The 12,987-nt window shown below is 40.1% G+C and overlaps 1 protein-coding gene across 2 annotated transcripts in view; it reads left to right on the top strand.

The window, feature by feature from the left end:
• The window catches only part of abr (ABR activator of RhoGEF and GTPase), a 212,122-nt gene that overhangs the window by 189,463 nt on the left and 9,672 nt on the right, over positions 1–12,987 (top strand). Inside the window, exon 1 of one of the 2 annotated variants that reach the window (XM_037688040.1) lies at positions 7,443–7,628. The exons of the other annotated variant lie outside the window; for it this stretch is intronic. Within the exon in view, the coding sequence (XP_037543968.1) occupies positions 7,443–7,628 (186 nt within the window). Of the gene's footprint in view, positions 1–7,442; positions 7,629–12,987 lie in introns of those variants that run through there. 2 annotated transcript variants of the gene reach the window in all.

The following is a 12,987-nucleotide window of genomic DNA, read 5'->3' as shown; positions in this document are numbered from 1 at the left end:
TATATATATATATATTTATCATATAGCCTACAGTGTTTTTGGTCTATAAGGCACACCAGATTATACGGCGCATTAAGCAAAACAAAACAGTCATATACAAGTCAAACTTTATTCAACTCATTCACAATAACCACATAAAATTAGTTCGAGGTCAGTAAGCACAACCAGAATTAATACGTAAGACGCACCGGATTCTAAGGCTCACTGTCAATTTTTGAGAAAATTAAAGGATCTTAAGTGTGCCTTATAGTCTGAAAAATACGGCATATATATTTTTTTATCATACACTTGTAAATACAATTTATTTTTTTCATTTTTTAACACAGTTAAACCATCATACCTGACCAATTGTTAAGTTTGTATATTTTACAGAACATGGATATAATTTTCAGTAAAGTTTTACAGATCGTGCTTGATCAGTTAGCACTCAGAGTATGTGTTGAGAATGACTCTGTCACTTCCACACCAAATGTGACTGAGTTTTAGACATTTATGTGTTTGCTAAAGTCGATTAGCTGTGGTAGCCATGTTGAATTGGGCTGACTCAGAAGGGTACTCCCTTGCAGCAGAGAAATTAATTCTTCATTCATTATTGAACGATTAATTTCTGATTTACATTACGATCTGTCCAATAGTTAATAAGATATTTTAAGAAAAACACACAGACCTAGGGGATTACATGATCGTCCCGCTTTCAAGTGTAGTGAAGTAGGCCTGAGGTCAAATCTTGACCTTAAGGACCTTATGGGACAGAAACTGTCATTTCATTGATTTGAATCCAGAAATACAGGTTGACCCATCCTGAGACTTTCTTTCTTGAATTAATCAAGTGAAAGAACACTCTCTTTTCTATTATCATTACTATTTTACAAATGTTTGATAATCAAAGGGTTTTTAGTTCAAACCATTTTTAAATGTTGAAGTGAACTACTCATTTTTAAATCAACTGTGAAACAGTAATAATGATTTTTAATCCTCATTCAAAGAAGAAATCAGGTTAATGATGCATTGTCTGATTTTCTGTCTTCAATGAGCAAGTGTGTAAGTTGGTCAAAGTTCAAGTTTCGGTCAACTGCAAGTTTACTGAAAAAGAAATGTCATGTTTAACTTTTACAGCAAGATACTAGAGAATTGACTCCACGAAGTCTGAGTTCTTCATAATATCTTTTGTCTGTTCTTAAACAATCTTAATCTTTTTCCTTGACTTTTTAATAACACCTTACATCACAAAAACACACCTCTGTTGGTCCATCGACCAATCAGAAAGTCCTCAAATGAACCGGAAGTGACCCTTTTTAAAAGGTGCAACACTTCCTAGTTCACAGAGTTCTGCAAGAGGTTCCACCTCCAGTTGGAGTCGGGTGGAGAGTTTGCAGCTCCAGTCGTTTGGGAAACAGGAAAATCCCGATATGATCCAGAGCTCTTCCGAGTATTGGGGATTATGACATCTTCCACCTCTGAGTGGAACTCTGACGGACTCCACTCATGTGAAGTCCACTCGTGAGGTGAACTGTTGTTGACGAAGTCCCGCCACCACTCCGGACGGTTCTCTGCCATCCTACGGAGACGCTGGACCGGTAGCTTAACTGGAGCTCCGCTTCCACTGATTCATCATCAGAGAGGTAATGAGTCGAGTTCACTACCGAGCGTACCGAGGAAAGCTGGGTCGAATGGAGGGTGCCGTTCTGTCAACACTTTTCACTCACACACACACCATCTCCCTCCCTCTAAACTTCAATCTTTAAACTCTTCTATCTGCTAAGAAATCATTCCAGATATTTTTAGAAATGTCTGTGGTGAAGCTTGAGGTTTTCAACCATCGCCGTATGGTCTTCCTTGTAAAACTTGCTAAATAAGCTGTTGTTATTTTTCATATTTTTGCCAATTAATGTAAATGTGTGATGTTAAATTTTGATTCTGAAAATAAATGACCACGTTCATTTTGATGGGTCAAAGATAATTAACGTCTCACGTTACATTTTTAATTATTCAATGCGCGTACATTATACAGTCCAGAAAAATGAAAGAATCCGTTTAATTTATGAATATATATCAGCATATGTGTCATGAACCAGAGGCCGGATCGCAAACAACAACAACAACCACTGAGAGGGTTAAAAGATTTATTGTGAAATAAAGTAAAACTCTGGAGTAGGTCCGGTTCCGGGCTGGTTCCGATCTTCTGATTGGTAGTTCGAGATTGGGTAGTGTTGTAGTGGCGGGCTGCCAGTAGAAGTAGAACTGATGTTAAGGTCCACTGGAACGGAGTCCAACAGGCTTGCAACTAAAAGATAAAGGTTAGAAGATGCAGGGGGAAAAAGACTAATTGGGGAAATGAATCTGTGGGAATCAGATTCAGGGTAAGGATAAGTCCGTGATACAGAATGAGCTTGACCTTTAATCCGTGATCCAAAAAACAGTCAGAAGGGAAAGGCAGAGTTCATACCGTGAAGTCAGTTGTTCAGCAGAAGTATCCAGTACGTGATCCAAAAAAGAGAGTCAAAAAACAAGAGCATGAGTCGGTACCTGATCAGATGAGCAAAAACAGACGAGGGCTGAGGCAAAAGCGTGGTCGTGGTCAAGGCAAGGGTCATGAACGTGATGAGTCAATCAATGGAATGCTGGAAAGTCTACTGCTGATGAGACAGGATAGAGAATCTGGCCCAGACTGAGAGGAATGAGTGAGCTTAAGTACTGACTGGACCAGGTGGTGGAGCTGTGGGATAATGAGCGGTGACAGGTGACATGAGTTGAGTGATTACTGAGTGTGCAGCATGACAGAGGAGCTGACAGAGAGCAGAGCTATGACAATATGTTCATTCTACACAAGGATGAAGGCGATAAGGCAGTATAAAAATGGCTTAAGCCATCTTATATGGAAGTTGTTTTATACTGGAGGGTTGAGGGTTGAATTCTCAACCTGAGCACTGTTCCTAAGTGTTCCTGGGCAAGACAATGAGTTCTCACTGAGCTCTAATATGTTTATTGGTGAACACTATAATATAAAAGACTTGGTGTAAAGAAGTCAATGAAAAATGTGTAAAATACTTTGAAGAACCTTGATCAAGTTTACATAAATCTGGACTATTTACAATTAATTATAAATGCAGCAGCTGTACAATATTCACAGGACATAAGGTTGAAAGTTAAGACTTTTATGTGTAAATGTCTCAGCTGGACTGAGTCAGAGTAGGAGGATCACAAAGCCAACAGAATATCAGTGTTTGGAAACAGACCTGGTTTAAGCCTCCACCCTCCTGTGTGGTCGTATGGAGCAGCTTTATGAGGGGCCGTCCCACCCAGCCCATCTATAATTAACATCCTGATCTCAGAGCACAGGCACTAAAATTGTAGTTTTTGAAAGGAAAATATAACCACTGTCTAACTGGTTTAACTAACAAAGGAAATACAAAACTAAGTCTCTAAGAAATTTAATGTAATTCATTCATTCAAGCTTTATTTAGACAGGTAAATCCCATTGAGCCTCGAGGACTCATTTACAAGAGAGACCTGATTTCAACAAAGAGTGATGACAACAATGGACAACAGCGACAACAATAAACAGTTATAAAAAGACATACTCCAGTTTTTATAATGGTAATAATGGTATGTTCAAAAATATTCCCTAACAACTTGACTGCTGACCTGACACAGGTGACACATATTTTCTATCAAACTTAGCACTAATAACTAAAATCCTAAGGATCTAACCTCTCACTAATTACCTTTTTCTTTCATGAAGTTTTCTATTCCCACTAGAACTCAGTTATCTCCCTGTTGGACCCGTCCTTCTGTTGTGCTGCAAGTTTTCTTAATCAGTCCCATGTCTCAGAGCTAAAGGCCCCACACAGCTCATTTCCTCAAGGCTTGCATTTATTTCTGCTGTGTGTTTTTGTCCATACAAGGCCTTTTAGAGGGAAGAATGGATTTTTGATCAACTCTTTATACACAAAATAACCACAGAGCTGAAACAGCATGTAGACGTTTCTCCGCTCAGTGAGCTAGTTGATGTGATGGACTGCGAGGTGTTTGTTGGACTCTGGATGAACTGATCAACCAGATGCTGTTGATGCTCATCGGTAGGCTTGTCGCGATAAATCAATCACATGATAAATGAAAATCATCGACCTCATCTTCATTTATCGGCTTTATCGTTTCTTTGTGACTCTCTTTCTACTGAAGACACTGGATGACAAAAGGCTTAACTCCGGTGCTCTTCAATGACCCCTCCCTGTCTCTTTTCTCTTTTAAATCCATTTTAACCATCAAAAATCATGTTTTTGGATCGTTAAAAGCAGCTAAGCTACAAGCTAAGCTAACAGGCCAACCTGGAGAAAAAAAACTCCATCTTGTCGAAGCTTCAAAATTCATGATTGAAACCTGTGCCTTCGTGTAAATAGTTATTTTTCTCTGCAAAAAGAAGCCGAGAATTTTTTTTACTGATTTTTATTAAAGGCTTTGTGTGAAAAATGCTATGTTAAAGAGCTGAAACCACACCGAGCGTCCGCCATTTTGAGAACTGAAGAGAGACAGCCCGTCACGTCAAGGGGCCTCCCTCCTATTTTTTTTTCTATTTTTCGCTCCCTCACTATCCATCCTTCAGTTCAAACAGTCTTTAACTGTCATCCGGTGGTTAAAAATGGTACTACACACAAAATTCAACATTTCTTCTTAAATTTGACAATAATTACTAATTATTGTCAAATTTCAAACAATATTATCTTTTATTGCAAAAATTTCTGAGACAATTAATCGCCCATCAACATTTGTGATGTGACAGGCCTAGTCCTTGTCAGGTTGTTTGGACATTTAGGAAGCTTAAAGGAGGAAGCTAAAATAGGGTAACTTACAGCTACCTGTGTCTGGAGAGTAGAAGGTGTAGCTTTAAATGATTAATGGTAAATTTAGCTAAACTTGCTTCACCTGTCCCACCTGCACAAGTCACAGCTGATTGTTTTTGGTTGCAGATTACTCAATTACTCAATATTTGTTCTGCTAAGCCTTCTCGAACAACATTTAAGTCGATTTTCTTTCTCACTGCGTTTCCGTTGGATTTTCTAACATTGCTTCTTCTTCTTCTGGCTTTTCCCTCTTCAGGGGTCGCCACAGCGAGTCATCCTCCTCCACCTCACTCTGTCCTCTGCGTCCTCTGTCCTCACTCCAACTACCTTCATGTCCTCTCTAACTGTGGATTTTCTAACATTGCATTGTATGTTAATAGCTCCATCTGCTGTAAATATTACTATACGGGTAAAGTTAGGAGGTTTTGTTTGGTCAGTTTGAAACAAATTATCATTCAGTATACTGAAACTGATGTGAAATTAGTCTTAGCTCGATTCGGACTAAAATTTCCAATCCAGGTTCTTTCACAAAATACCTGAAACCCAGATTTGGGCACCTTCCGGTCTCGGTGGGATTTCTGAATGGACTGCGGGTTTGAGGGGTATCGAAGCCAACCCACCCGTGATGCATCTTTGTGCCACATAATAATTATAATAATAATAATATTTAATATAAACTTTATTGTCATACAAAGTTGAATGATATTTTTTTTTATTTCTCCACAGCAGTGTAGGAGTATATAATTTACATAAATATATAGACTTTGGTCTTAGGTCTGTCAGTGTGTGTTTTCTGTTGTGGTCACTTCATTAGTGACCTGAGTTCAGCAGTCTGTGAGTTCATGGGATGAAACTGTTGCAGAACCTGGTGGTTCTGGTCATAGTGAGGTAGTGAGCCAAAACAGTTGCTACATTTCTGAAAGCTCACTTCTGTGCGGGATGTTACCGGCTCCATTGGTGATTTTTTATTTATTTTATTTTTTTATGGGAAGATCTTTTCAGACATTTTGCAGAACTGTTTTATGAAAGAGCATTCTATTTCTACAACAAGTGAGATGTTTGTCCACAGACCAACACTTGGGAAGACCTGATCTTGTGCTCTTATACAATGTGAGCTGTTTTTTATCTGTCGATTCGATGGAAGCTCTTTAAAATGAAAAGCCTTTGAAATCGCTAAGAGTTAACAAACACAAAGTTATCTCTTTGGTCCTTTTCTTTCTCATCTATGCCTAAAATATCTTACACCCCCCCCCCCCCCCCCCCCCCCCCCAACTTGTCTCCCAGTGTAAAACCATGGTTTTCCCAGACATTCTTTCCAAGTTGTGACGCATGGTGTGTGTATGTCTCATAGTTACAAACACTGAGTTAAAAATAAACCATGCTGAGGGTTGGCTGAGGTCTCTTCCATTATAAAGCTACCCCCACCACCACCACCACCTCACCCCACCCCGTCTCCTATACGTTCGGTCACAGAGCTGCTCGCCCCTCTCATTTTCTGACTGTTTTATTATCACCACAGACAAGCCCACATGTTTTCTTGCACTACGGTATCATACTGTCTGCTGTGCGCCTACTGATGACATCATCACTCTGGTTTTTGTCTGTGTGGGAAATTACTTGACACGACGCTCAAGTGTTATCAGCAAAATAATAAAACCAGTTGAAATCAGAGGAGTGTGGAGAGGACACACATGAAGGAGGAGAATGGGGAAAAGTAAGATGTTTTTGATGGCTGCCAAAAGGCATGCAATTAGGTTACCTGTGCTTGTGCCAGTCTGTTAACGAAACATCTCATGAACCACTGGATGGATTTTATTGAAATTTTCCTAAAATTGGATGTAATCTACAACTGATTAACTTTTGGAATTGGACCAGTTCAAGGTGGCCCCCTCAGCCAATTGATTTTAGGAAAGACAAAAACCTAAACCTATAACAGTAAATTTTACTATCGAGCTAGAATTTTGTGTAGTAGTAGCTGAAAGTCATCCCCATTATACTGATTTGTCTTCAAACTTTAGCCTCAACGGTTGGAGCCTCTCTTTTTCCACCTCTCTCATCACTTCCTGAGCAGGGTGTATCGCTGTGGGAAAAGTTAAAAAGGGTCAAAGAACTGACCAGAAGACACGATTTGTTTTTAACTTTCCCTCCCTCCATCCTCTATTTATTGCCTCCTCCTCCCCCACTCTTTGGAGGTGTGTCCATCAACATCTGGAGCAGCAGCACTGCTCAGGGAGCTCACTCAGCCCTCCCCTCCTCCCCCTCCCCTCTCCCTCTGCCTCCCTCCTGCTCTCTGCATCAGTGTTTGCCGTTGTGGAAGTCAGATCTCTCAGTGAGGAGATGCTGCGGGTTGACTGTGGAATGAACTCACAGATCAAGGATCACACCTGGATTTACCCTCACGCTCCTCAGGGAGGTCATGGCAGCATCCTGTTTTCCTCTCCTCCTTCAACTTTTTGTTCTCTGAATTAAAAACTCACACGAGGTAGACTCTTCGGCACCGGGTCTTGCGATCAGTGACAAGGTAACGGGAGGACCCCTGCGAGCGGAGGAGCACTTCCTCCACCTGTGTCTCGGTGGAAGAGGGGATCCAGCGGCTCTGGAATGACGGAGATCCTGGTGTCGGATGTAAACTTGAACTCTGTGTGCGAGCGACTGGAGCAGCACTGCTGCGTGGACCCACACCAGCACAGCCAGTCCAGCCCACCGCACACCCCCGTGCTCAAGAGGCACACCAACACAGGGGCCAAGCTATGGGGCCGGGTCCGCAGCAAGCTGCTCAGACAAAAGGTCTAACTTATTCACACACACATGTCACAGAGCACACGCAAGCTGTTTCTGTTCTCTGCTCTCTGTTGGATTCATCTTCCTCTTCATCACCGTGTCACCTCCATCTGTTCTTTTATTCTCAGTCTTTCTGTCTGTTTTCCTTTCATGGCAGAGTGGACTATTGTTCTTATCTTATGACTCAATCTGTAGTAAAGATGTGATCTGCTGTCAGTAACAACTAACTTAAGTCAGTTTTAATTCACACTGAATCTTTTCAGTTTTAGCTTTGAAGACTTCTGCAGATCAGACTTTGGGGAGGATTCCTTCGTCACGTTGTGGTGTGATGAAGGAATAATTACACTTATTGTTTTGAGACGTAGCACAGATATTCAAACAGCTCTTTATTTCCCTGGATACTGGATTATACAATAATATAATTAAAACTGGAAACCTCAGAGGCTTCAAAAATAACTCTGATTTCAAATAACCTCCTGCTCTGATGATCTCATTTCAGTCTCTTTCTACACCCACCATCTGTTTATTTTTCTTATTTAAAACTCATCTTGATGACTGAACATCCCAAGATGATAAATGTCTTCTATCAAACGTTTTCACCGTCAGCACTTCGCCCTCTGCTGGTCGTTTTAAATATTACATATGGATTAAATGATCAGAACCTCCACTTCATTATTTAAAATTGTGTCTGCTCATTATTGTATTATACGTCACCTTTGTGTTGAGGTATCCCTTACATAAATATGAGTCTGTTGTGGCACAGCTGAAAGGTGGTTCTGAATTGTTGGACCTCGATGACTGATGCAGGAGGCTGATTCTGATTCTGTCTGATGCTAAAGCTCTGACTAAGATAACCTGACCGTGTTTATTTGGCTCATTGTGAGTTTGTCAGCAGCATATTGGGTTTTATCTCCTGTGTGTAACAAAGTTGAGATTTGCGTAGTTTGATTGATCTCTAAGAAAATCAAACCACCACTGTCACACCAAGTGGAATAAATCAAAAGTTGACCAGTAGGGTTAGTCAAACATCCTTCTTGTTTGCCAAGTGAATAAGATGTTTCGTCTTTTTGACATTCTGATTCATCTTAAATACTCAGTCTCGTGTGATTCTGCCATTCAGCTCTCAGCAGCGCAGTAATCCCTTTTAATTCAACTTCTCTGTGAAGTTTCATCTAATTGTTATTCATTCAGTTATTGTAAAAAAAGAAAAAAAGAATTTCAGCTGCATCAAAAAAAATTAAATCGTGTCATCTGGACCAGTTTCTTTAAGGGAGAAACATTTTGTCTTCCATCCAGAAGACTTCATCAGTCTGCAGCCTGCCCACCATTTTAATAATTATACTAACTCTACATGACTCTAACGCTAACATGCTATGAACATAAACAGTTCATTATTGCCTCTCAAACTCATGTATGTCATTCTGTTTTTTGCGTGTTGGCTAGGATCAATTAGTTTGTTGTTTATTTTGATTTTGTGTAATAAACTAATAAAACAAGTCAGCTTGTGATTTATTGTGAGACTCTGATTATTAAAGCAGACTTTTGAGCATATTGCTTTTTCTCTTTGTGTGAATGTGTGACATACATCATGTTATCTGCGGGGAGTTTAGAGGAATCTGCATGTTAAGGCTGTGTGAGGGCATGAAAGAACACCGGGGAAACGTTCTTTCTCCTTTAGCTGACAGCCACGCCTAATTAAGACACAGTGAAATGAGACGGGAGGCTGGACGGGGACACTAATTGGACTGGAACCAGACATAATATATCTCAGACGTCCCAGCAAAAGAGAAAATGAAGATTAAGCTGCTACCAAGTCAGAGCTGTGTGGTGTGTTTAGTGACCTGTTTCCGGGGTGGATTTAACTTGATTTTTGTGAACAGTTACTCAGCTTATTGCAAGAAACAATGAAGCCAGAGGAGAACCACATCACATTATCCCTCACCACTCAGCCAGTCTGCATTTCTGCCCACATATAAAATTATACCGCTCCATTTGTGTGTGTCGATTAGTGCCGATGAGATATTAGGAGTTCATCCCTCCCACCTGCCTAAAATGCCAGCTAGTCCTTTATTGGCCTTTTTATATGGACCACGTAAATCTCTGTCTGTCCCCGCTGGCAGGCATAGCCCTTTATTGGCCCTAATCTACCCCCCACATGTGTGGAGCACTGTGATTGGCTAATGAGCTCTAGGAGGCGAGCAGGAGGTCAGTAAAGAATTCTCAGGTTGGTGCTTGTAATGACCTCTTTGCTTCGGGCTGTTTGACCTAAACTGTGCAGGGTGTTGAGACAACGGAGCATTGAGCTGCTGAGGCTTTGAGTTTAATCACAGAATTCGACTAAGAATCTAGGCTTGGATTGTGATGGGGAAGTTATTTAAAAAAGTTATTCAGCTGCAGTCAGGCTGCAAACCTTTTTGTTATTTGACATATTTTGCATCAGACCCTCGTCTGCAGTAATTCAATTCAGTTTGTTTATATAGCTCCAAGTCACAACAGAAGTTGTCTCAGGGCACTGAACAGAAACATTCATATTTATATAAAAAGCCAATTAGTAAACATCAAAGTTCATTCTCAATAATCCAGTTAAAATCCAACAAAGTTAAATCAGGTCATCTGGACCTGACTTATGTTACTAGAACGTTACTAGAACCATCTTCTTCCACCTGTGTAATATCATTAAAATTAGAAACATCTTATTTAAAAATGATGCAGAAAAACTGGTTCATGCATTTGTCACATCTAGACTGGACTATTGCAATGGTTTGTTATCTGAATGTCCAAATACTTCTTTAAAACGTCTTCAGTTGATCCAAAATGCTGCTGCCAGAGTCTTAACTGGAGTTAGTGGGAGAGATCATATTTCTCCAATTTTAGCTTCTCTCCATTGGCTCCCTGTCAAATCCCGAATGGAATTTAAAATCTTACTTCTAACCTACAAAGCTCTCAACAACCTAGCTCCATCTTATATTTGAGATCTTATTGTTCCATATTTTCCTAACAGAGCACTTCGCTCTCAGACTGCAGGTTTACTTGTGGTTCCTAGAGATTCCAAAAACAGAATGGGAGGAAGATCTTTCAGTTATCAGGCTCCTCTCTTGTGGAACCAACTTCCAGTTTTTGTTCGTGAGGCTGACACATTATCCAGTTTTAAGACTGGGCTTAAGACTTTCCTTTTTGATAAATCCTATAGTTAGGGTTGGCTTGTTATGCTGCTATAGGCTTAGATTGCTAGAGGACAAATTGACCTCATTTACTTAAATGAATTGTTAAAATTGAATAGTTTTCATTTGATACTATTTCTATCTTAACATGTGATTCTCCACCGGCCATTGTGTATCTGTTCCTCCTTCCTGTTCCTCTCAAACCCAGCCAGTCGAAGCAGATGGCCTCTTGTCCTGAGCCTGGTTCTGTTAAAGGTTTCTTCCTCATGAGGGAGTTTTTCCTTTCCACTGTCACCTTCATGCTTGCTCAAGATGAGAGTCTGTGATGAAGTTAAATTCAAAGCAGTCTGCTGCTCAGATAAATAATGTTATTAACTTAATTTTTATATATATGAATGTTTCTGTTCAGTGCCCTGAGATGACTTCTGTTGTGACTTGACGCTACATGAATACACTGAATTGAATTGAATGGTATATTTATTTATTTTATTTTTTTTATAGACGTTTCGTCCTTCATCCAAAGGACTTTGTCAGTCAGAGGAGCCACAACAAACACAGTCCCACAAGCAGCACAGTCACATGGTGGGCCAACCAGTTTGCTGGTGATGTGTGCCACTATGTGAGTGGGACTGAGTTTGTTGTGGCTCCTCTGCCTGACGAAGTCCTTTGGATGAAGGACGAAACGTTTCAACAACAACAAAAAAGAAACCATCCAGATGACCTGACTTAACTTTGTCCAATTAGTAAAGTTACTGTATCTATCTAAGGAAGCCAGCAGATTGCACTGAATCTTCACTTTGTCGCAGTCTCCCATCCTGAGTAATGAGGGTGTTGCTCCAGTCTACCACGGTGAAGAAGGTGGTTGAAGATGTTAGATGAGGATTGGGACCAAAAGAATGAGCTCCTGGCTAAAAAATTGGAAGAAGCTTCCTCAGTAAGGTGAGGAGCTCTGTCACTGATGGAAGCTGCTCCACTGCATCAAATGGAGTCTGTTGAGATCACAGTCCTGCATGCTTCGGTCTTCTTACTCATCCAGGCTGCAGGCAGCTTCATCGTGTGCGAGTGTGAAACTGGTTTGTGTGTTTCTTTTTACCTTCACACACGGCCGGCTGAGGGCGAGACCACTCTGCAAATCACATTGTTATTTTTGGAAAACTCCCCATCTATTGGTTCAAACTATGAAGTGATGAGAGAGGACCTCATGGCAACTGAGTCAAAGACCTCCCATGGTCATGGTGACATCAGCATCTGTGGAGTAAAAACATGTAAACAAATGCTTATGTGGACCACGCACCTAAAAATAGTCTCATGTTCTAGGATGCAAATGTGCTCAGTGAGAGGTGCAGGCTGAGAATAAAAATAGGTCCAGTCGCTGCACAGACACTTCCTGTAATCCTGCTTAAGCCAAGGAGCCGTGCAGCTTAAGCCTCGTTCTAATTAAAGGACTAATAAAAAGCTCTTTGCAGATGAATGCATTTTTAATCAGCCAGAGAGCAGCAAAGGAACACTGTGATTAAACACAAAGACAAATTAAAGTTTCAATTTGAATAGTTTTGCATATCAAAGATCAGCATGTATTAACACTGTAGTAATGACAAATAACTTTGTAGCAATTTTATTTACATAATGTTTTACAAACCGGCTGTACTGGCTTAGTATTTGTACATTCCATTGTTGTTTTAGGTCTTCATGTGATATACAGTAACGTTGAAAAACTGTGATGAAAATAAATAATGACTTGAACGCATGAAAATGCACTAATTGTGTTTGCTTCACGTTCTGCAGATTAAAAAAACATACAAAAGTGCCTCAAATGGCATAAACAAAATTTAAAACATCATTCAGCAAAGTTTCAGTAAGTAAAAGTTGGATTAAAATATTCTGCAAACAAACTCTCCTTATTCTCTGAAACTTTCCACTTCCTTTTCAGTTTGTTCTTCAAATGTCTGTATCTTTGTCTTTTTTCACCCAGTGGGTCTAACTGTTATAGGACTTGTGGTTTTCTCTTAAATCTCATACAGAGTGTGCACATCCAAACTCTCACTGACTTCTACTGAGTTCACTATTATCTCTTCAAAACCAGGAAGTGAGGTGTCTTTTTTTAATTAAAAAAAATTATAATAAAAATTAGGGATGCACAATATTATCGGCATGGTATTGGTATTGGCTGATATTAGCGATAAAGTTAAATATCGGATATCAGC

The sequence above is a fragment of the Nematolebias whitei genome, chromosome 14, assembly GCF_014905685.2.
Source record: "Nematolebias whitei isolate Nwh7 chromosome 14, NemWhi1, whole genome shotgun sequence".
NCBI lineage: Eukaryota > Metazoa > Chordata > Actinopteri > Cyprinodontiformes > Rivulidae > Nematolebias > Nematolebias whitei.
The sequence above is the reverse complement of the archived record's forward strand: the minus strand, read 5'-3'. Positions and strand labels throughout refer to the sequence as shown.